This window comes from Harpia harpyja, chromosome 21, assembly GCF_026419915.1.
Source record: "Harpia harpyja isolate bHarHar1 chromosome 21, bHarHar1 primary haplotype, whole genome shotgun sequence".
NCBI classification, from domain to species: Eukaryota; Metazoa; Chordata; class Aves; order Accipitriformes; family Accipitridae; genus Harpia; species Harpia harpyja.
In genome coordinates, this window is record NC_068960.1 from 16441795 (window position 1) to 16467978 (window position 26184).

A 26184-nucleotide genomic window follows, 5' to 3' on the forward strand; every position below is an offset into this window, starting at 1 on the left:
CTGGTAAACTTATAAATTTCAGTTTATAAAACTGGGCCATTTATGCTGTCTTGGAGGTTCAAAAAATAATAGATTTCTCAATGATCAAAGTTGTTATTAGTCTGCAGTTATCTCTGAATAATAGGTCAAACTCACAAGCCTGTTCACCTTCACAGTGTCTGCTGAACAAGGATCTTAGCAAAGCGATGCAAACAGCATCAAGCCTGAGGTAATTGATTTGCAATCTTGTTTTCTAACAGCAGTTTGCAAGCTAGATTCTACAGTTTCTATAAAGTGCAAAATTATAAAATTAGCATTTTAATATGACACAGAAACCATTAATACACATATCTGCATATTGTTAGACACTTCAGTAATAAAGCGGCTTCATAGATCAGCAAATAATGAAACCAGGTGGTATTCCTATGATCATCTAATATATCATCCAGTGATTCCTGTACCTGTGCAAACACATTACACTCGGTGACTAAATGAGGTGAATACTAAGTTTTAACACAACCAAATGCTCTCCTGTTAATTGACTCAGTAACTACAGATTAATTTTAACCTGCTAGGAGATGAACACTAAACCTGAAGCAGTCATAGTCTTAGACACGAGATATTTCTTGATAGCACTGTGAAAGGACAGTTTATTTTGTCTCTACTTTAACAAAGAAATCAACCCACTGGGCAGAAACCTGCAGGGACTTTGAAATGAAGACCAAAAGTTGCAGAAGGCAGCTACTTAGAAAACACGGTAAGTAGTTTTATAATCATGGTTTGAATGCTAGATGCATTTGTGTCACTTTTTAAATAGTGAAGTCCCAGAAATTACCTCACCAAGAGCCTGTTTAAGTTTACCACCATACAGATTCAAAAACTTCTTCATATGACTTTTCCTGTACACTAAGCAGATGGATATATGATCCAAGATAGGATTCCTTAGAAACACTCTGCTGCAGTTTAAGACTGTTGTATTACTCTCTTCCCTATGCCCATGACCCCAGGAGAAAAAAATTGATTTGGTCGCAGTGTGCATAAGATTCTCTCTACTCTTCAGTGAAGCAATGAAACAAGCACTTGAATTCAAGGATGTGATTGCCTCCACCCTATTCTAAAGTATGTTTTCAGTACCACTGATTTAAGAGGAACTTACAGAGTACTGAAAAGCATGTGCAAACACTTTCCCAGGCCAAATCAAAGCCTCTGTTTGAAGAAGGGTATCCCCTTCTCATCGTGACCTTACAAATAAGCCCTCATTAGATACAGAAAGCAAAATTAAGCTGCACAACCATGTGGAAGAACAAAAGCAAGAAAGAGCTTTGAAATGTCTTTGTTACTGTAAATAGCACAGAAGCAGACAATGCACAGAAATTAGCGACAACAGGAGCGACTATAGAAATTACTTGCCATTTAAAAAATATATTAGCATTTAGTATTTCATAAGCACATAAATTTTCAGAATTACCCCTTCAGAGGTAAGACATTTTCTGTAAATGAGGCACTATTCTGAAAGAATAGCATATTAGCACTACTGTCCCTGGAGAGAACAACTGCATACCCTACATCGGGCATGCTGCAGGAGAGAGACCACAGCACACAGCTTTCACCTGTCACTACAATAGACTGTGTGACCAACTTGGTTGAAGAAGATGGGCAACTATGACCTAAGGAGCTCTTTTTCATGGTTTTATCTGATTTATCCCAATTTTTTTAACTGCTTCCACCTGTGTTTTATTCCAGAATTGCTTTTTCAAAGGATTTCATTTTAATTTGTATAGCACATGCTTTTTTCCTTTGATAAATGGAAGTGTTGCAATTACATAGCAGATTCCTCTAAAAAAAAAAAAAAAGTAAAGGAGTTAACCATTGTGTTCCTCAAAAAAAGTGCTATTACTGTGAATTATTTTTTAAAATGCTGATTTCATCTGGTTCACCACTTCACAGATGGGTGCAGCCTTTTTCATGAAGATGAGGCCTCCGCATAGTGAACCCATGTCCTGGTTTCAGCTGGGATAGAGTTAACTGTCTTCCTAGTAGCTGGTACAGTGCTATGTTTTGAGTTCAGTATGTGAAGAATGTTGATAACACTGATGTTTTCAGTTGTTGCTCAGTAGTGTTTAGACTAAAGTCAAGGATTTTTCAGCTTCTCATGCCCAGCCAGCGAGAAAAGCTGGAGGGGCACAAGAAGTTGGCACAGGACACAGCCAGGGCACCTGACCCAAACTGGCCAACGGGGTATTCCATACCATGGGACGTCCCATCCAGTATAGGAACTGGGAGGTGGGGGCGGGGAATGGCCACTCGGGGACTGGCTGGGTGTCGGTCGGCGGGTGGTGAGCAATTGCACTGCGCATCATTTGTACATTCCAATCCTTTCATTACTACTGTTGTCATTTTATTAGTGTTATCATTAGCATTATTAGTTTCTTCTTTTCTGTTCTATTAAACCGTTCTTATCTCAACCCACGGGTTTTGCTTCTTTTCCCGATTTTCTCCCCCGTCCCACTGGGTGGGGGGGAGTGAGTGGCTGCGTGGTGTTTAGTTGCTGGCTGGGGTTAAACCACGACAACCCATTAATGATAGCACACAGGTAGAGTGCCATCTACAATATCAGGCACAAAACCGTAATTTGCTGTTGAATGAGTTATGTCAAGATTGTCTTGCTATAACAGTTCCAAGTATTTAATCAGGCTTTTCAAACTACCTAAATCTTTTATAAAGAACAATGGAAGAAGATAATGACGAACTTGTGCAAAACAGTCATTCAATCTTAATCTCAGTAAGAACAAAAATTTCTCTTCAAATAACATTCAGAATAGTGACAGTAATATTTTAGCACTTGTCCTCAGTACCTTCTCAAAAAGAGAAATGAAGTCAAGTTCCTCGAAAGTGCTCTGATTCATCCCGCCTCAAATGTTCCACAAGTTCCTAAAATTATTATGGAAGACTGCTGAAAGAAACTAAATGATCCACACTGCCAGCAGCTGAGCATCCTGCATTTTGCTGAAACAGAGGGTGAGACTACAGTGCTGTGAGCTCATCTGCCTGGCAAGCCAGAACTCAAAAGGTTATTAATGAAGAGGATACACAAAGTCATTTCTCACAGCAAAGCTTGATCTGGCAATCCGTTTAAAACTTCCATTGATTTAAAAGAATTTGCTTTTGAGCAAGTATCAATGCTTCTAAATTTCCAGTTTTTAAATCAAGACTCTCATTAACATTTTGGTTTATTCTTGAAATTCGAAACTGCTGAAGTGATGGAATTATTTCAGAAACTCAGCTTTACTAAAAATTCAGCTTTTAATTTACATTTTTGTGTAGCAGCTTACATTCCTGTTTGCAGTCTTACAGATAAATCTGTCACTAAAATATCACCCAAACAGCTTAAAATGTAGAAGGTAACAGAAAAACTGAATCTAAAATTACTACTTTTAAAATATCATGATTGAAGGCAGATTCATGATTTGAAAGAGAGCTTTACTTACAATGGAATACTTGGAGTTGGAAATCCAAGAGTAGCTTTATGATAAATCCTACATATTTGTTAAAAGATTTAGAGAGTTCTCCATATATATACACACACAATTATCTCATACTAATTGTATAATTTCTTGCATTTCTTAATGTTAAGCTGTTGGCATTTTTTATAATGCTTAAGGTGACATTTGGCAGTTCAGTTCCCACAGATACAAGTGCCATTATTCCTACAGAAACTATGTTTTTTTTCCCCCCACAAAACATGTAGCCCAAAGAACATGATAAATGATAGGAATAACAGCTTCACAATTTTTTTAATTTCTTTATTCTTCAAAGTATGTAGTACTGCTTTCCCACTGCACCTTTTCAGCATTTACAAGGGAAAGGTAAAATGGCTATCTATTATTTATGAAAATAAAGCAAAGTAGAAGCAAGCAAACTGACACTGACAATATAAAAGCAAGCTCCAAATTCAGCCTCCTTAATCACTCGAGGAGATGAAAACATACACATCTTGCAGACGAATAGGCCATTGAGGTAGGCAAATCAAAAGCTTTTTCCTCCAGCTACCAAAGTCTCAGAGGTGAAAGCCAAAACCCTGGAGAACTGTGCTGGCTACTGTAAACCATATATGCCCTGCTAAAGAGAGACAAAAGGGCAGGGGGAATGCTGAAAAGAGGGAAGCAGGAAATAAGACCTGGTCATAGGGGATTCCTAAATTCCAAGAGTCTAAAAACAACTTCAAAAAGGACAACCAGGCTGAAACATTGATCTGTTCCCTAATTGAAGGCAATGTAATAATGGGCTCAGCATTTTGGGCTTCGAAGTTCCTCATGTTATTTTGGGATATGACCCATCTATGCAGATGCACAGTACAACATCTTTCACCAGCTCTCGCAAATCATTGTGTGTTGCTGTCAACCTCTCAGGCCAGTACTCCCCAACAGCACCCAGAATTTAACCTGAACAAAACAAGGAGACCTTCTGAAGTACCTATATTAAAAAAAAAAAAAAAAAAGCCAATTCTATTATCTCATTCAGTAATTATAAGATATTGGGACACAGACTTACTTTCCCCCCCCCCAAGACAATAAAGCTCATTTGCAACAAAAGCCTGTCATGTAAGTGGAGCTTACACACACAGACAGGTATCAAAGTCAGCAATAACAATTCAGTCATCTCCAGCACTCCAAGTTATTGTTACAACTAGATAAATTTTCCAGGGAACAACTTGTTCATCCTACCTATCTTTCGCACTTGTTGGGAGATGTTTACTTGGAAACATCTCCTCATCCTGCTTCAGGTCATTTCTTATGCTGTATAGCTTCTGACCATATTCTACGCGGCACCTGACATGCTACAGTGAGGGAAGGACATGGCTTTGTTTTATGTTGGCTGTTTCAGCTCCACGAAAATTGTGAAGGAATACCCCCCCAACCCTGCTCCCAATCTGTAAACTGAAGGAATCCACAGAAAAAACTCACTGGCTTCAAAATGAATTTGGGAATGAAGTGCAACAAAGTTAAACAAGTACTTTTACCTGAATGTTACATTCCCTCTTTAACGCTACCTTCCATACACACTGAAAATTCTGTGCCTGTATTTGGTACCAAATATAACATGCAAGACTGCCCATTGGTAACTTTCCCAAAGACATTCTTAGAACACCTGTGTAACTCACACACCTGATCTTCTAAGAGCTAGGATGTATAAAAACTAAGCACGTTAAGAAAACTAGTTATGATAAAGGAGGAATGCCTTTTAGAGTACTGAAAAGGCAGTTTAGGTCTTTCCTCTCAGTCTCAGAAGAGGATTTCAGGTCCACGCTTTATCAGAACAACCTGCTACATCTTCCCAGTTCGACAGAGCTAGAATCAAGGGGCCAGTTGCTCTCCCTGACAAAGCCACATACATTAGTTACATCAGTTTCCAAGAACATGCAGTTGCTTCAATTCAGATCTGTTTTGCTTTCTCACCAAAATAATAGGTTTCTAGGATTTTAAACAATGTTAATGCAGATCTGTGTTGCTCCCTATTTGAGAGGTGGGTTTGGTGCCTGGCTCAAGCCACCATTCCTATGATGGAACAAACTCCTGATGCATACCCTGAAGTGAAGATTTCCTCCCTCAGGTAACAGAAATCCTGCTCCAACCACAGATACCCTAATCAAATAAAAAAAGTCTGAGAACAGCTGTTGACATCTCCTTGTAGGTTCCATTAAATTTTGTTCCTGCTCCAGCACAGCTGCAATCAGTTCCTAATTTGACACTGGCTTCATGAGAGACGGGTCAGGGATGGAAATATTTAAAACAGTGTTTTAAAGACCATTCTACTCACTCTTTGTGGCTTCCCAATTTCATCTTTCCCCCGGTGTGTGTAATTTTGCAAAGATCTTTGCATAAAACTTGGGTGGTTTTAAGTATTCATCAGCTCCTGCTGCTCCCTCTCCACCCAAAAGCATAATACCAACTCTGACACTGCAATCATTTACACAGTAACTAATTGCAAATCAGAGCAAAGATTGTGCCTTCAGGTGAGGCATGAGCAGCAGGAACAGATGAACTCTTCAAGATCCCATTTTCATGCAAATGCCCCATACTATAAAGAACAAAAAACCCAGAAACATCTCAATTTGTTTAATGAAATGTTCATGTCAGTTCTGCAGGAGGTATCAAGGCTCTTTTAATACAAGTGCATTTTTACTCTAGTCTTAGAGGGCTTAAACTTTAAGTTTGTAGCATACATAAAAACCAGATTCTGGCTCAGGTCTTGGGAGTTTTAGGAGGATCCCAATGTCATCTATGGAGTTTTCACCATCTTCTTCAGTTTAAGTGAAGTCAGAATATGTCTAGTAAGTGTTGCACAGAAAGCAGCCATCTCCCTTAGGCCTAAACTGAAGGAAATTAGTTACTGTGTTTGCAAATCAAACTCTGCTGCAGTCATATTGAAAAATTAATTTTGAAGGTGGGGGAGTCTGCCTGGCCTTTGGAGGGCTTCCTGGCACTGAATGCAGACAAAGATTATATTGAATATGACTCCAAGTCACCTTCAAGCTGTAGCTTAACATATAAGCCCTTCAGAAGAAACTGGGCTTTTATTATCAGCGATAATAAACACACTTCCCAAATTTACATAAGACCTTTCATCAGAGAAACTCATGATGCTTTTCAAACTTTAATTAAGTTTTAGTTGAACCTAATTGGAGACATGCATGTTAGGGTGTTATTGTTGCCATTTATAAACTGGCTAATCCTAGAATATGAGAATTTTAACTACTTGCTTTATGTGATACAACTAATTCTTGGTAAATTGTGCTAAGAAAGCCACTTTTGGAGTCGGTGGACCCTTGAGTGAACCAGTATCAGTACAGCTAAAAGCAAGGAAATGTTAACTTCTTTCTAAGTTAAAGATGTAGGAGGAAAATTACCATGCAAAGGGAGAAAACAAAACATTAGTCTAATACACAGCTGCATTCTTTTTCCTGGTTTCCTAAGGAAAAATATATCTTGGGAAATCCAGAAATGGATCTTCTGCCATCCACATACAGAACAGCATCCACTGCCAACAAGGTAAAACCACAGAGCTGTAGACACAACAAACATCACAGGTTAAACACCGTGATAAGTACCAAATAATTTGAACATTGTCGAAGACAAAGCAAAGCTGTTTAAACAGAAACCTGACATCCAGCGCCAGCGAGACACACTCTAAACAGGTCTCATCCTCTGTTGCTATGACTTCAGTGACTGATTTCTTTGGTTTCAAAGGGAGCACAAACAGTACCTTTAGATTTTGAGGAAGAAGCCTCAAGAACAGTGAAATACCTTGGGAGCTTCACGACAACTCCTTGCGTTAGTTCCCTCTCTTCTTGACACCTTTGAGAAAAGCAGATTGGTTCCACTTACATTCTGTTACATTATTCCCTTACATTTTATCTGTGTTCCCCCACCAACCAACTTCATCTCTTCAACTGAGAGGCTTTACTTCACTAAAATACAATTTCTTTGCTTGGTGAAAGGGATGAAATTCCATCAACCTGCCTCCAAATCCGCTTTAAAGTCTCTGTAAACAATAAAATGTCTTCACAAGGAAGACTGTTCAGATTATTTCATATAATTTGTTATTACAGATGAAACTTGAAGTTTTTGACACTTGAAGCTTGATATAGAGAACGAACTGCTTGTTGCTTAATGATCTAGCTCATCTTGATTATCTCTCTGTAACTTTACATACCAAGGACTGGTGTTTGTCAAGGATTAAGCCTGTCAGAGACTTGTACTTGAGAGTGATGAGCAAGAGGGAGCCATGAGCAATCACAAAACTTAATTAAATGTTTGATGAATTTACGATCTTGTTGAGAAGGCACAAGCAGAGACCTTGCTTGAATAGATAGGGCCGGAAAAGATAAGAAGTCCTGCCTTTGTTCTCGTCCTTGTAGATAATTTAGCTTAAACTAGCCATATGGTTTTACATCACTAATGAAAACTTAGATAATAAGAGCACTAACAAGCATTTTTTCAGGGACTAACGTGCATTCTTTAGGATAAGATGTATCAAAACATGTAAAGGACCATACTGCACAGAATCACCTGAGGAGGGTCAAGTAGCAGACAAGTGAGGAAGACTATGGAAGACCACCAGAGGACTCCTGAAGACCACCAGAGACCTTCAATGCACCTGCGTAAAGGACATTTGCATATGCTAGTAGTTTCCTGGAAAACTAATGAATATGTATAACATTTCTTGGAAAACTAATGAATATATAGGTAGAACATGTACTTAACCTGCACAATTAGGCCCGACGGTGTGCACGATAGGTGGAGCCATCCCCCGTGCACCCAGCGCTGCCAATAAAGAATACCTACTTAATAGTTAATCAAGCTATTCAGTTAGTTTCTTTGAAACAAGCTGTTGGACACTTTTTTGAGCCTTGAAGCACTTCACACTAGAAAGAAGCCTTTGGAATTACTTGGCTAAAAGGTGCTATACAGTAAGTGTATGTTTACGTGATTGCTTGTTTTTGTGAGGAGAATTGTCTAGATACTGAATTCTGCCAGCTTCAATGATGAGACAGCTACTATTACCAGACAGCAAACCTCACTGACTTAAGATTCACAGTAAGGCTTACCCAAACATCCACTTCTTTGAAAATTTTCTTGGTCGTATTGCTGACTAAATGAATACTGTGCTAGCAATGTATCCTGCAATGGACTTATGATAAATGGTCTCTCTACCATCTGCCAGCAGGAACCATGCTCTACATCCCCAGAAGTGTCCACTATTCTGCTCCCAGTGGAAGAGCATACAGAGTCAGTTTTAGAAGTTCAAACTAAATAGGAGCAGCAAGAAAAGATTAGTGAATTTTCAAAGTCTGGTAGACAACATGCACTTTCTTGAGATGACAGGAAACAGACCTTACACCTTGAAAGTCATCATTTTCTTCAGACAACAATTTCTTAGCCCAAGGAGTAGGGTCAGTAATTTAAAAGGCTGAAAGCTTTTGTTTATAGGACAAATACATACATTTCATTTCCAGGATTCCTTAAATCAGCATGCTAAAATTACGCATTAATGAAGTAGGGTATTTTGGACTTTGGCCTTAGAAAAAGAAAAATGTTCCTGGCAATTACGAGAACTGATGCAAGACTAAAGTAGCAATAAGGATGTACACACATCTGCACAATAACATAATACATATGTAACTAATTTAATTCTGCAGCCTCTGTGAGTTGGTATAGTGTTCAAAAGTCAATACTAATTTACTAACCTGTAACAGCTACTTTTTTAGAACCTCCAGATGAAGGGCTGAGGATTAGCACATGAAAAAGACCCCTTCCTTTAGCAAACAGATTTAAGAGTAACATGTTTAGCAATTATGCAGCTGGTATATAAAAAAAATCTACTTTAGCAATTTAAGTAAATGCTCATTTTATGAAAACAAGCTTTAAGAAAGTAAACAGATAATAGGATGCTATCATTTGCATATGTGGAATTCCAATGAAAACTGCCATATACTGAGAAAACAGAGCAATTGGTATGAAATAACCTTAATTGCTGTATATTTTTATTTTTTCTTTACTAGGTGGTTTGAGCAAAGATATTGCTCTATAGGATTATGGTTTTTCCCTAGTGAAAAAAAACCCCACCAAACAAAACCATGCATCTGTCCTCTCAGCATTACCAGGCATCCTACTTCCCTAACCTTGTGCAATAGCTGTTCCACAAAATGAACCTCCCAGCGCATGTGAACCTTTAATGTTATAGTATAGCTCAGTCTGTTTCAGCAGAGGCAATACTGTATGTTGTATAAGCACCGCTAAGAGAACATTATTATGGCACAGGAGAAAACTAAGAAGTTGCTAGGCCTCATAGCCAAACTGCCACCACTCCCTAATAACATTGTACTTCGTCCTCTTAAAAGGTATCAATAGCCAAACTTGTATATACATCTCCCAAGTGAACTCAAGTCTTCTGTTTGCTGACGGTCCCTCGCTGCTTTCCCTTTGCTTGTTCAGAGCATCCAGTGATGATTCCAACTACCTCTGGAGGTGAGACTTCTATTATCTGAGATTTACACATCAGTTACGTATCTTCAGTAAACAGGTCACTCAGGTTTTTCTGTGAAATACATAAGCTGATCACCTTCCAGCAGCATCGCACAACCCCACTACAGTGACCAAGAAGTTGAAGGCCACATTGGCCCATAATTTATTTCAGCCACACAGTTGGTTTTCCTCTGGTTTTTGTTCGTTTAGTTTGGTTTTGTTAAAAGCTTCCCTGCTAAGAACAATCCACAACTGCACATATCCCCAAGGGAACAGCTTTAGCAGCTACCTTATATAGAGGTTATAGACATCAAGTCCTGAGACACCAAACACTAGTTCATGTCACAAATATATTTGGCCTTTTGTCCAAACTGACCCATCCACTAGGAAAATTAAGGATCTTGGAAAGTAATCTTTGGGGCAAAATTAATCTGTCAGATAACAACAACATATAAATTCAGTTTAGACTTCTTTGTTCTATTACATAATGAAATATTTTTTGAAAAACAAAAATCACCATTCAGCATATTAGAAGGATAGGAAGTGGCCGCCTAATGTTGCACTGATCTAGGACAATTAGGGACATTAGAATACAGCTCAGGACTATGTAACAGAATGACTACGGACAGCTGATGGTGGGTTATGGAAAATAAGCATGGCCCAACTTGAAGTGATTTTTGATTGAAGTTTTGGAGTTCCATTTATAAAAATAATTATTTATAATATACATCAACTACCCTGGAGTACTAACATACATATCCAGATTGGTTTAACTGCGCAGCTACACAGCACGCTTTAAAATTAATTAAAACCAATCACACAGAAAAAAAAAAAAAAGGAGCAGGGTCATTCCAATTAAGATGCCTCTACAGTTATGTCCCACAAAGATCTGTTCTTCCATTAATATTATTCAGTGATTTTTTTTCAATGAATTGAGGAAAGTGGGTAGGTATAAATCAAGTCACTGGTAATGTTCAGACAACTTAAAACAAATCAAACAGCAGTGATGATAAACTCTGGGCTTGTCTGACAGAAATGCACTTCCATATGGGCAAACACAGAATCATTTGTGACGAAAGCAGGATGAGGGTATAGTTCTGCTCAGCAACAACATACCAACGAGTTCACTATCTCATTTGCAGATGTTGGTAAATGAACCTGAAATCCAGGGCAGAGCAGTACCTAAACCATTCTAATATTAACAGGGGACCATCTAGCAGAATCAGCTTGCTTCAAAAATGTTGAATTTGCAAAGAGACAGAGAGGGTGGAGATGAATTATTTCAGACAGGGAAACACAGACCTTCAAGATGGAAAACAAAGTACATGGATACAGTTACTTAGTCTATCCAAGAGAAGGCAATGACTTTATTCCCATTATGGGAGTCAATAAGATCTGGTGCAACAAGTCTATACAGGCTGGGATGTGCAGTTGGGTAAATTCCAACTACCGGAAAGTATATATATATTTTTTACAGTGAGAATAATTAGCTACTGCAAGAAATTTACCCAGGGGGTTGATGAGTTGTCCATGACCTGATGCCTTTAATCAACAATGGTTGTAAATGGTTGTTTTTTAAAAATTATGTGTTCTAGCTCAAACAGAAGTTATGGAGTTAGTACTAACTTTTAACAGAAACCAGGGTCTAACAATCAATTCTAGCCTTGAAATCTAAGAAGGGTCTATATATTAGTGGCCAAGAGCACCATGCCTTTGTGTAACATCTATTTATATAGAGATAGAAGAAAATATTGTCACATAATCAAAAACTATTGTGCGTGCAAGATTTGGAAACCAACCTGTAGTGAGAGGAAGAAATTTTGTTCTGCTGCTATTCCATGAATCAGTCTTTTTTTAAAATCTAATGCAACAGCTTTCTACAATGTCATTATTTATTTTAAATTAAGTAAAAAGTGAGTAATTGCTCAAGCAACACCTTACCATTTTATATAGACTCTTTTAATTCACAGACAGTTTTTAAACATACCAGTCAATGATTTTGCCCTCTGGAGACAGTGAAAAGATTAGGTTTTTTAGTTGAAATACATATTTTAAAGAAGAAACCTCTCAGCATCTCAGAACAGAGGTTACTTCACCAGTGTACTATTGATCAGAATGCTTACTTTCCATTTAGTTATGGCCCAACTCAAGGAACTAACATAATCACAGTGTGGTGACAGTTCGGATTTTTACATACTAAATCCATTTATATTTTTTGTGATTAGTCTTCAGTTTTTGGAAAGCAACATTCACTGAAAATATTATGTGTTGAATACACTGTACATCTCAACTAGTAAAACAAACATTTGTACTATGACAGAAATTTATATACATTGTATCAATTCGATACCAACAAAATACCTTTTTAAAGCACATGTGTAATTAAATAAAAAGGTTGCCAAAGCCCGCACAGTATAAGTGGAACTGGGATGTAGACTTAAGTGAGACTGACAGATTTAAATGCAAGATAAGGCTATGCAGCCCCTCTCTCTTTTTTTCCCACCCTTCCTCCAGTGTACCTCAGTTAAGACCTTTCTTCCACCACCGTTCTAATTCTGTGCTAGCAAAAAGCCTGTCAGTGTACAGCTGCAGCTGTTCTTCCTATAAGTATATTCTTTACTCAGCCCCAGCACAACTTTGTGTCATGATCAACCACAAAAGCACTGTTATCTTACCTCACCAGAAACTGGCAAATACCTCTTATTCTTGCTGGGACTCTGAACAGGGCTGGCCTATCACACCCAGTCATAGAGTAGTGACTCTTGATATTGAAACATGGGGACTAGCATAACAAACATAAAATAATTTTATTTTTGAGCCACACATAGTGTGTAATTAGTGCTCACTAAACAGGATGGCAGAAGAAAACAACTCTGATCCACTATGCTACAGATTAGTACAAATTTACTGGATGAAATTCAATCTTTGCTGTTTGTGCAAGTTTTACTCTGCCACAAGTTCACTTAAGGCTATGCATATTTATTTGGTGTTTGCACTAGTAAGGCTAAGCCCCAGTTAAAAGAAACAAATGTTCAATAGAAAGCACTAAATCAGATTCAGGTATCAACAAGAATATCAATAAGAAAGATGCAACCAGCATTTAAAAAATACAGATTATTACCAGAGTAGTATTTGACAATACATCACATTTTTGACCTTCAGATCTTGCAGAAATGGTCCATGCTATGCAGCCTTCCAACATCTGCAGTCATTCTGACTGACAGCAAATGCAGAAATAATAATTTTAAATGGCTATGAGCTTACACATTATTTGAAATTCTCATCTTAAAAGAAACGTTGCAAATACCATCTTACTAAAATTCCTTATCGTTAAGTTCAGAACCAGGAGACTGAATAGACAATACTGCTTCTCTAAAACAGGAATTTACCACACTATTCCTGGACATTAATAATAGAAACTTTGTGAAAACTTTAAAATTTTTCATTATTTCCTTACTATCAAGGGTAACAAATACCATCAAAATAATTACAGGAGCTGTGAAATACAGAGCCCTTTAAGTGTATGCCATTAATCACTGATCCTATGCTGTCTTTGCTCAACTATTCAAGGTCATTATGACCTTGGGAAAACATAGAGCCCTTTAAGTTTACACCAGTGATGGCTGATTCCATGGTGTCCCTGCTCAATTATTAAAGGCCATTATGACCCTGCACAGTTCTTGCTAGCCTTCAGGCAACACTACTGAGCAAGTAATACACCACAGACACTCAACCTTGTTCTCCTTTAGCAGCCTTTACTTTCTTATAGCAATGAAGAATAACTAAATGTTTCAGACACTATCTCTGAGTCACAGGTTGGGGATCACTGGTCTTAACAGCTGAGGCCTGGAACCTGAGCAGCTAGAGCATTTCAGATGACTTTCTATATAGCCTTGGACAAGTACATGCTTCTCTTTCCCTTCACCTTTTGTCTTGTCTGTCCAGTTACCAACTAGTTAAAGAATAATTTATTTTATGAAGTGAAGGACTGGAGTTGTATTATTTCCTAGGGATCCTAAACAATCTGTAATACACAGCAACATTTGAAGCACAATGATCCACAACACAGTCTACATTTCCTTGCAAGCACCTGAGACAGCAGAACAGAAACATTAGCATTCTGTAGCATTATCACCAGACACAACTCCACGTAATGGCTAGTATAATATGGCTGAAATGCATTATATTGTAAGCATGCAGAAAGAAAAGAGCAGATGAAAGAAAGATAGATTTATAAGAATTATTGTGCTTAGGAAATCTTTTTCACTTTAAACAAGTTTTGCTTTTAGGACTAGAATGAAAGTATCCTTTCCAAGGACTGCAGCTACCAACATGTCCTCTCCTGCCACTTCTCATTGATTTGTGAATCTTAGATGGACCTTTATTAATTAAATCTCAGTACAACTAATTGAGAATTACTTCATTATCTACCACTTACAGTCAATGACATTAGGTTAAGTTACTCAACTGTTGTATTTTCCTACACGAAGCAATTAGAAGATTCCTGTTAGTAATCAGCTTGCTTCACAACTGTTGAAAAAGTTAAGTCCATTTTAATACTAGCTTAAGATGCCAGAAGGAAAGAGTTCAGGACACAAGACAACTATCAAAAGTAAATGTTCTGTATTCTTAATTTAAAGGATAGTTCCTTTCTAGTGTAGACAAGACTATGTATAACTCCTTAGGCTGTTTAAGAACTGCACAGTGGACAAATTATTAGAACACATTAAGTGCATTCTCTAGGGAGAAGTTACATGGGTGGCAGTGCATCAGATACTACAGTCTAATTTAATGGAACAAAATAGGGAACTCTTTAGTAATAATGCACTTACAAATTAGTCTGAACATTGAGTACTCCACAGGAAAGGGAAAGCTGGTAAAGCACCACTATCCTTCCATTTTCAATTTTTGCTTACCTTCTATGGCATATTCCCTATTGTTTCAATCCAGGCAAATGACTAAGACTGCAAGCATTAAAAAAAAAAAAAAAAGCACCCAGAAAGTAAGTAACTTTTTTAATTTCTAAATCAAAGACTTGAAATAAAAATATTTTTCATAATGACCAGGAGATTATTCAATGCACACTAACCTATATTGGGTTACAAAAGGAGAGACAGTATCAAATAAGAGCAATGCACAAATATTTTAAATTCATATCTCCACTAATTCAACTCCGTAGACCAGAAATGTCTTATTTTGCACTTCAGAAGACAGTAATGGTTGTAATTTCAATCAAAACTAATATTCCAGTTACTCTACAAGAATTATAGTATTAGGTAATTGATTATTCAAATTGAGACAGAAATGTTCCGTGAATGTTCCTTATAGAAATTAAACTGCCAATGGGTAAATACAAAGGGCTTATGCTACTCTTGGTTGCAATTGTATGTTAAAAATAGGTAGTCTTTCACTGAATAAAATGAAATTTCCCTGTGTCAAAACCAGGCAGTCTATATGAAGTCTTTTGTTTTGTACACTTACCCCCTGCCATCTAGTGATCTGTCCTAATAACTACATTAAAAATGTCAAAATGAGGTCATCCACAAGGGTCTATTTCTGCTGCCTTTAGTTGTCTTAGTCAATTCCTTATTGCAGTTATTCCTATGACTTGAGTCACAGTGACACTGTTTACCAGCATGGGCATTAACCAGCAGAAGGTTAACAGGAGGATGAATCAGTTTCAGGGAGAACATCTTCCATCAACTTGTTCTTGGACTTGGAATCAAGTCCAAACCAATTTTTGAAGATCATTTATCCACACCTTTCTACAAAAGGCTCCCTTACAAGCATTTAGCAAATAGTCCTGTGGAAGTAGCAAATAGTCCTGTGGAAGTAATGCCAGCAGCTTATATCAATACCACCACTCACTGCTAAAGAATTATTATCTCCTGTCTTTATTTCTGAAGACAAATAACTATGCCCCTGTCCTGGATCACAGAATTTGATTGTGTTCCAAATCAAAACAATGGGAACATTAATTCCAGCATATCTCACAGTCTGCCTAACAAGTCAAAAGACTAAATCCTTAAGTTATCCTCAAAATTAGGTAACCAGACCCAAAAATAGGTGAGAGAGGAATGACAGACATAGACTGCTTTACACAACATGTTACAAATGTCATGCTATTGAAAATGTTTCAAATCTATAGTGTCCTCCTAGAGGATGTCCATTCCCTTCCATAACTTCTGAAGACAAAAGGATCTCAATAGATTTAAACAATATTATAAGGAGGAGGGGAAAAATACACCTAAACAATAGCCTTGACACTAAAGTGCTTCAATCTGCTTAGGACCCTGAAAGTCAAAAATCAGCACCTTAAATTGGACTCTCAATCTAGTACGGACACACCATCTCAGGTTCTCCCTCTCTAAACATGATTCCCCTTCAAAGTAATATTCATAAATACTATCAAGAACATAAAACCATGTACACACAAAAGTTTTCTTAATAAACCAACTCTAAGGAGCAAGTAAATTTTCTAAAACAAAAAAATCTGTATGAGAAACTGCATTAACACAGTGTAAAGTTGCACAGCAATGCACAGAAATGTCAAACTGTCAGACTTCAGATCCACTTCTTAGGCTTGACTCTATACTGACCATATATTTCATGAAAAAGACTTGAGTTATTGAGCCAAAAACTGCTTTTCATATAACCTGAGCTAAACATAAAAGATAATAAATCTGCATTTCATTTGTCTAGATTAACACCATTCTCGTATTCAATGCCTCCTTATATCGTTCTGTATGCAAAGATGAAGACATCTTATAGCATGCCACATCTTCCCATCTAAACTGTAGTTAAACTATATTTAAAATATCTATTAACATCTGAGACTTAGAAGACTAGATTTGTCATGTGCCACAAGTATAGTGTAGTCAATTCTTCAGAACTGATCAGCAAAAGCCATTTTCTTTTCCTACAAAAGTATTAAAGAACAAGTTTTCATGTACTTTTCTCAGATTTTCTTTTACAACAATATGACAGTCCCAAAACTGCAAGAGACATTACTTTTGATGTTAAAAATGAAAAATTGCAATTTTTCTTCACTGTACTTCTACACTTTCCTCTTTTCCAAGTCTTCACAAAGGCAAAGGCATTTTTTGTAAAAGTCTGAAACAGTGCTTTAATTCCCAAATGCATTAAGTCTTTCAGAAAAGTTGTTTAAAGGGATAAAAGTTCAAGCTCTCTCCTACACATTCCTGCACATGTAACATTACAGATGAAAACACAACTTTAAGACTGCTGGATGCTATACGAACATTAGAGAAGTCAAACCAAACCCAGGAATTTGATCCTGTTCTATCAATTTTGCACAAATGTTTAGGGGAAAAAAAAGTTTGGTTTGTAATAAGCAGGCATTACGAACACAGAAATACCTTTGCACCAAAATCCAAACAACCTTCATCAGGCCATATGGACTAACAGTTGGTTAAAGAGAGACCAAACAAGACTGTATCCTTTAAGAACAAGGATACATGGATTACAAGGATACACACTCTTAATGATTGTAACTCATAACATGTTTAAGCTAGTCAGGGGAAGAACAGGTCAATCAGCCTAGAAAAAAAAAAAAAATCATTACTTGCATGCTTACTTCTTCACATGCTTTCTATTTCAGTAAATACTATTTTATGCTAAATTAATAATTTCCAGTATGTGCTAGAGCATGGGTAGGGCGACAATCAACCATAGGACATCATGCACCTGACAGTTATGCTCATCCTCCAGACATACAAGAGGTAGATTGAAGAGACCCTGGTTAAATACTTTTACCCAAACTTTTGATGAAAATGGGTGACTCACCAGCTCTTCCAAATGCTAATTCTCCACCATCTGTATCAAATGAGAAATTTTTAAGTTGAATCTTGCTACAAAGATTGCATTCCATTTCATTTGATCCAACTAATTCATTCTGATGCTATGCCAAAAAGAAACATTAGTCTAACACCATGTAATTTTTTCCTCTATGTGATTCACACCTACTCTTAGCAGTTTCTTCACTATAAATGAAAGTAATAAGAGAAGGCAAGAAGTAAATTATTTTAATAGATGTCTAAATTAACAATTACAGTTTTACCCCCAGTTACTACATTAAACTAGCTACAAGTACTAAGTGAAGGAATCATTCCAGATACCACTGCAAACTAGTTCTTGGCAAATGCAGCCTTTCATTCCCATGGCAAACAAAACAGCTCTGTCCAGTGAAGCAAGTGGCAGAAATGTCCTTCTGCAACCAACTTCTGCACAGGAGCAGCTACTGTTATAAATACACAATGCCAAGTAAATGCCTACAAGTATTATGCATCATTTCACAAGCATAAAATATAGATGGTGTTTGCATTCTCTCATAATACAAGATTTCATAAGTGGAGTAATGAGTTAGAGCAGATGAGCTATGTAGATTTCTTTCTTCTAAACCTAAGAATGGATGTGGAATCATGCAAATAGCAGTGGAATAAATAAAGAAATAGCACACGTACTGTGCTGATTTTTTTTATTACTAGTCCAAAAATGAGTCAAAGCCTATAATTTTTTTTTAATGTCCTTCTTTAAAATAGAAGACATAATGGACTATTAGGTACTGTTCTTCCAATGCATGCATTGATTACCCATACCACTATGCCTATTAAAATAAAGATTCTTCTAAGCACAGAAATGAAGTCATTCCAGTGTTTCCTAAGGGCACACAGTCCACCTTTTCCACCAGCTTGCTCTCTACAAGGTGACAGACACAGTGATTGTTGAACAAGTTTTGATTGTTTTTAGAAAGAGTTTTACGTTAACAGAATTTCAAATGTCACAATTTATTTCTAATAACGTCTCCAACTCAGACACACTGCTTTAAATGGAAAGGGGAAAAAAAAACACTGGAAGTTTATACAAAATGTAGTGCAACATCCCAAGCAAGAGTCCACTGAAGTGAGTGGAAAGAATAGCTTCACTGAGCTTTGATGAATTTTGAATCAAACTCGGTTTAATTTATTATAAAAACTATTTAAGAATAGTTTTTTGGGAGAGACAAACAGTGAAGGAATTGTTCATTATTACATTTGCTTTGTTAATATTTTTAGAAACCCCCTGATGAAAAGTCAGAATACAGTGTTGGAACAGATATACACAGGTCCTTGAAAGGACAAAAAAAAAAAAAAAAAAAAAGGACAGGTATCTGTCACCACAGAACTTTCCTGTAGTGGTAGAACATTAATAAGGGAGTAAACCAAGCCTCACAAATGGGCCAGAGCCCAGTGATTTAGGTATGCATCATTCTAATACATTCTACATTCTAAGCTTGATCCCTCAAAAGACAAAGTAAACTTATTCTATTAAAGCTTATTTTTCAATAACTTCCTAATTAAATATTATAGTAAGATGTACTATCAAGAAGACTTTTACCTGAACCATGGTGGCATTCAGTTATAGATATTTATCATTAAGTGGAATGGATTTAAAGCCTTTACTTTCAGGAAAAACACATATAAAACCAAGGGTTATGATTTGACCAATTAACTTGCCCGTATATTGTATATCTTTGGAAAAAAAAATAAATATCTCTACCAGAACTGGTATCAGAACAAAAGCGCTACTTTGATATCTGAGAATTAAAAAGAGCATGCCTTCACAAGCATTGGAAACCTGAAATGTAGACTTATACCTAAGTGCAACTATATGCAGTTACATGGACTGATAAAGGAGACTTTTGCTTGTATAAGCTGACACTCTAGACATATTTTAAATACTTTTGAGAGTCAGGAAAACTGTTGCATTTAGAGATGGCCTTTCTGACAGAATGAACTGAGTAAACTACCTTTCCAATTATTTAAAAATGTAAATCCTACCAAAATATGGAGCATCTACTTGACTCCTCATTTGAAAAGAAATATCTTAATTCAGGACATCGATCCCAGGAGTGGGGGGGGGGGGGGGGGTATTCCAGAAAACTTCTGGATAAAATCTGTACACTAAAATTTCCAGCAGCTGTTAAGTGAATTCTAGAAGCTATACTCTCACTGTATGATGACTTAAATAGGAAACATCTACAGCCAAGACATTTTTCCCACCACCACCCCTCCACTTCTGACTGAGGGAGCAGCTAGTATGTGTCCAGGAAAAGTACCTGGCCCAAATTGCACTATGAGAAAAGCTTCAGCTGGCTGTGAACCCATATGTTTGTCCCCCCTCCCCACCAGTTTTCTGCTATGCCTCAGAAACCTGCTGACAGGCACAGCAGTTGAGCTAAATAACCAGTCAGAAAGCACTGACAAAGTTAACCTCATATAAAGATCTGGTAACAGTGATATTTATACAGACAACTGTTCAGCAGCTCTTTTTTGCAAAATCTCAACAGATGACATTTGCTCTCTCACCAGATGAGATCTCTAGCTACCAACTCTTCTCTTCCTCTGGAGGGTCTGCCCTCACCCCCAGATGTAAAATAGTATTCCACAACATAAATGCAGTTGAACATCTGAATGGACAGACTGATAAACAACCCCAAATGCCCAATTCAATGTACCACTGCTACCCAATTTCTAAGTAGGTATAGGGAGCTAAAAAACAAGCTTTAGCAGTTCATATTCATTCTCCCCTCACCCACCCCCCAAAAAATCACTTCTCCGACATACACATTTTGCAAGCAGCTAACAGTGAGAGCCAGATTAAAATACACACTCCTGCACTTAAAAGCATGTAGCCAAGGTAAGAAACTAAAGAGTAACATTCTTATAATCTCCATGAGACAGGACACTTGATCGCATTTGTCCTACAGTACTTGATGCCCAATTACCAACTTCAGGATGACAAATAATTTAAAAGGTAACCTCACAGCCCTTCCCCCTTTCCCAGCTCAGAGCCACTAAAGATCCTCACTTACACTTCTGCCTTCACCACCTCCTTCGGGCACTGGCTCTTCTCTGCCTAAACAAGGCATTATTTCTTCTTCTGCTGCTGCTGCTGCTGCTCCTCTGTCCTTCCCAATGTTTCCCTCTTCATTCCCCAGCTTCAACCTCTTCCCCTCAGGTTGCGAATCGTCCACGTCCTCCCTTCTCATCTTGCCATCTCTTCCTCGCTGCTTCACCATGTCTTCTGGGCTGCCACAGGAATTTGACATTTTTAAGGTGTTATGGACCTTTTTTAAAGACTGATGAAGCTGCCTTTTTGAAGGAGATTTGGCTTCAGAGAGCTCCGATGTGCTCTCTCTCCTCTTAAATTTTAAGTGGTGTTTCGAAGCCTTTACAAGTATTGCACATAGCACTTCTGTTTCTCTGCCGCCCTCTCCTGATCACTGGGTAGCACTGTGCCCGAGGACAGTTTCCAGGGCATGCTGCTCACAAGCTTCTTTCTATATTCCACCCCCCGCATCTCATAAAAAGTAATAACCTTGCCTATATTGATTGTATGCACAATTCTGCTGCTTACATTGCCAAAACCCTTTTACTTGTATTCTACCTGATCCAGAGTAATTGCCTTTCCTTAAAGTACAACATATTTGCTGCACCTTCTTTAAATCCAAATTTACCTCTGTCCCTGAGGGACCTAGTAGGTTTTTGGTTATATACTGTTATTGATGTCAAGAATGATTACCCATTAAAAGGTAAAGATTGCTTTAATTCCAAACAGCTTCTTTCAAAATTATTTCATTATTACTTTTTTCTTTACTTTGTAAAGTACCTTTGTATCTTCTAAATCCATATTCCACATTGTCACATCCATTTTGCACAACGTGTTCTGCTCCTAAACTGTAGGAATGAGATTAAAATGAGATTAGGACGACCCAACATGACAGTTTGGAGATCCTTTTTGCTCTCTCAGCCAGTTTATGAAAAACACCAACACATAATCAAAGGATAGGTGTAATATCTGGAGTTCTTTTTTAAAAAGTAACAGTAACCTAGTGTTTTCACATATAGACTACAATATGCTGCTTCACCTCATTCTTCCAATACAGAAGGCAATATGAAGTAGAGTTTAAAAAAAAAAAAGAATAGTTCTGTTTTCCCCTGCTTAAGTGCTTGTAGATTTAAGTGAGGTTCCTTACACCTTGCAGAATGAAATAAATCCCTAAGAAGCCCTCTGCAAACACCTAGATATGTTCCAGTCAGGGGATTAGGGACTAAGCTTCAGAACTGGTGACCAAACACTCAGCTGTGGATGAATCCACCTAATCAAACTGTCCAGTATGTCCAGTGTTCAACAATGTCCTCCAAGAATCTGACAGAGTTAGGGGAAGTTAGTCTGTGTCCCAACAATGATTTCACTGACATTATGGAGTAGGCTTTAGTCTGAGCAAGTAACATTAATTCAATTGTTCAAGAATGAACACACATGGCAGGAACCTCAACAAGCATTAGTCATTTGAGACACCCCAACCAGATCTGCAGAAGTGCAAGGGAACAGTTCTGATAGTTAGACCTCAGATGTACAAGTCTCCACACCCAGAACTAGAGACACTAAACATCTACTAACAAAACTTCTTGTCATAAAGGCATGGGCATTTGCCTCAGTCTAACCTGCAGCTGTAAATACTTTCAGAGCTGGATGAACACAAGCCAAGTGGGCTCAGCAGAGGAAAAATAAAACTATTAGGCTTTTTAAATGGTGCTAGATAAACACATGCCTTGTAATCTGCAGTGGTCTAGTTCCACAGCTTGGCCTTCTCTTTTGAATCACGTCTACTTGTGATTAACCACCTACAGAAGTAACCTGCTTGGCTGCAATTTTGATCCTCTTCAATAAACAAGAGATTGTCAGCAAGAGCACAGCCAGTCAGCTACTGCAGGAAGAGTTTCACTCTAGATGAGCACAGATTAATACAGCTCATGCCCCACTTCTCAGATCCATGAGTTCCTACACACATATAGCTCATGAGAAAAGGGCAGCTTTAAAACACTACTCAGCAACCTCATCAACAGCAGCAGAAGTAGCGAGCAACAACTGGGATTTTGTACAAAAGTTACATCCCCTATGCAGAACTGCTGACCTACAAAAATCCTTCACCCTCTTTCCCTGCTTATTAACAACATGATCCAACACTTGCCCAAACCCTTCTCTCCAACCTTTCCCACCTTACCCTCTGGCCTGGAGCTCTTAAGAATTCCGCAACTGTTCAGGATCATCTCCCCCATACTGGCAGGTGCAGCTCTAAACAGCAAGAGTGGTCACACTGCAAAAGCCTGAAGCTTTCCTCTTGCTAGTGCTCATTCATCACTCATACCTGCTTTTTCCATCACACTTGTCCTACCATTTACTTTAATCCTGTTTTCTGTTTCTGCTTATTCTTTCTATACACTCCCCAACCTTATCTAAAATACTAAAAGACAGAAATAATCCTGAAACTAAAATGTCGTTTTAACTATCTGTTCGGGCAGATAGCTTATTTTTACAGTAAGCTGCATCAATTTCAGCTGGAACAGTTCTCCATCCAAAAGCTTTGATTTCATAGAATCCAAGTGCTTTGCAAGAACTTGCCAATTCTACCAGTATTTTATTTGTGTTTGAAATGGAACCAGCAGCCACACAGACTGCCTCAATGACCAGTCCAGCGACATTCATGCCAGTGTGCTTGCCAGGCAGCTGCCTGGCTCCTTGCACACTTGTGTCTCCAGGCTGTCTTGATCATAGGCAGAGTTGGCTTCCTCCAAATTAAAAAATAAAACATCCAGTTCCTTGTTTTTGAAGCATAGCTTCTGTTTTTGAAGAAATGAAAATTTAGAGAGACAAATACAGTATTTTTGTTTCTAATTAAAACCAAATATTTTTGAAATGTCAACATTTTCATGCAAAGAAAAGGAGAAATCGCAAGACAATAAATAAATTCTCTGTTGGTACTCAGGGAGAGAAGGTTGGTCAGGCCTTTTCTTCCTGTTACTTAGCGTGCAAATACTGTATGGCAAGAATAGTTGGTGTTTACATTTTTTGTTTCTACAGTGTGTTGCACTACAAGGATCCCTGATGTCAGGCAGTTCTACAATACATTAGCCTACACTATAAGTTTAAGTTGGAGTACCAGGCTTTATGCATGGCCCTCACTTCAGGAACAGGATCCAAATCTTTTAGATCATTATAAATTTCAGAAGAGGATAAAGTGATCAACCTGGCAGAAGAGTCACTGCTACAGACATACCTAGCTGCCTTCATTATTCTGTATTGCTACATCCCTTGCTTAATGTCAGCCTGATTTACTGTTTCACCTTCTGACCTGACTATCTAGTTAGCTTAAGAACTAGCATCTTGGCCATATTTACTCCCTTCCCTTCTTTTGACAGAAGTCACTTTATCCCTAATGAGCATTTTTAGATTTCAAGTCGCATGTTAGTTCCTCACAGAACCCTTCACAAAACTGATCATGAGCCAAATAAAGCAATTAGCACAACTCACTAAAATCTAAGAGGCCATTAACCAGGAAGGTATGCCAAACTGAGTAACAAAGTGCTTTGAGCTCTCAGGAATTCTCGCACAACCTGCTTTCAAGACATTTCTGCTTGGAATCATTGCTAAAAAATGCAATAATATCAAAAATAAATATCAACAACAAAACAGAACAGCCAGACTTCCACAGGTATCATATGCAATACCATTCTCAGCAGTCAGTCCAACTCTAGTCAGCATCTCTTCTTGGACTGTAAGGTGCACTAAGTATAATACAATTGGCATGTTGAGCATCCTAGGGCACTGTATTGAGACACCAGTGCTCAAACTGAGTGAGAAACACAAACACATCCCGAGATAGGAATTACCAAAAAAACACCCCAAAATTCCTTGTGATGTTTGTCTCTTCCTTGTTTACCTTCTCACAGAGACGTCCTCTCTAACAGTGAAAAAACATAACATCAAGGCTTACCTGGAACGAAATGGGGAGCAGTAGCTGGGAGGAACAGGGGGGATAGCAGCTACAACTCTGTTTATGTACGCTCTGGATACCTGTGCACGTTTGTGTGGCCTGCGATCTTGGCAAAGAAACTCTCCATTTCCACCTTTTGTGCAAGAGCAAAACACTCTGAGCCATGAGGCAGTTGGCGGCAGGATGAGAACTGTGCTGTCTCCTGCTGGGAAGCCTGGCCTACACCAAGGGGTGCCTGAGCAATGGGGTTTGGATGCAAGGAACCAGGGAGTAGATAGGGGTTTGGGCAGAGGTGGAAAGAGGAAAAAAATCCTGCTGACTGTGTCTTGTAACACTCAGATGTAAGGAAGGTTTATTTTATTTTATCCACTTTACAAATAAGCAACTGAAATACCGAGGACAGTTGTTTCAGTTCAGGGGGTGAACTTCATCTCCTGTAGAATGCCAGAATAGTGCCTATGCATTATAGGAGACATCCTACTTAATCTCTCAGAGTTTAAACTTGGCAATGATCCCTTTGTTAGACTCTTCTAGGAAAACAACACCCACAGTGAATTTCAAGTTTCAAGGACAGATCGGCCAAGAGATTATATTGTTACCTAACAGTGCTCCCATTGAAAGCAGGCAGGTTCAGCTTAAGCAGGGTTAGAGCATTCCCAAGGGATTCTGCGATTCAGCTCAACCAGTTCAAAACCACCATAACATAGAAGTTTGATATATTCATAGATTTTAGTGTCTTAATGAGTAAAATGATGGGAATTACCTCAGAACGACATCTATATCAGAGCACTATGATGCTTAATTTAATGGAATACTTGTTGCATTCCCTTAGCTCACCTTAGTTTGCAAGCCAATTTAAGACTAATTCTGATTTAAAGCCCTTTAATGTATGCCTTCTTCACAGTGAAAACACAGGCTCTGTAAGTCTATTCATGTTGCAAGAGAACATAAAATGCCAGTCCTGCCAATGAAAGGCAATATAATCAGCAGTAAAAGCTCAGATCTCTTTTCATACATGCTCTGATAAAAAAAGAAAAGGAACAACAGACAACTTACCCACTTGTAAAATTACTTTAATGGGAGGAGAACAGAATTGTAAGTTTACATTAACTAAGTAATTTAGCACATCTTATTGCTACAAGAAGGACAAGTTTTTTTAATAAGTCTGAAAATGAACCAATAAGTATGGCAAATTAATTTTTCATTTATTTTGCTATTTCTTCCAAATTAAACTCTGCCTCTCATCACTTTAATTACTTCTAAAAGTTTATAAATATTTCATTATTGTTTTATGTTCACTGACAAACATTGGAGGCACTGACTCCATTGTTCATAGCTTCA

At 37.9% G+C, this 26184-nt stretch overlaps 1 protein-coding gene across 15 annotated transcripts in view; it reads right to left on the reverse strand.

Annotated features, from left to right (window-relative positions):
* Positions 1-21165, reverse strand: part of RBFOX1 (RNA binding fox-1 homolog 1) — a 1377247-nt gene extending 1356082 nt beyond the window's left edge. For 6 of the 15 annotated variants that reach the window (XM_052772597.1, XM_052772596.1, XM_052772604.1 and 3 more), the window contains exon 1: positions 20878-21099. In XM_052772597.1, the coding sequence (XP_052628557.1) occupies positions 20878-21084 (207 nt within the window). In that variant the 5' untranslated portion in view covers positions 21085-21099. Of the gene's footprint in view, positions 1-20877 lie in introns of all 15 variants that reach the window. The other 9 variants (XM_052772622.1, XM_052772607.1, XM_052772605.1 and 6 more) reach the window with 8 other exon arrangements.
* Positions 21166-26184: the final 5019 nt, after the last annotated feature.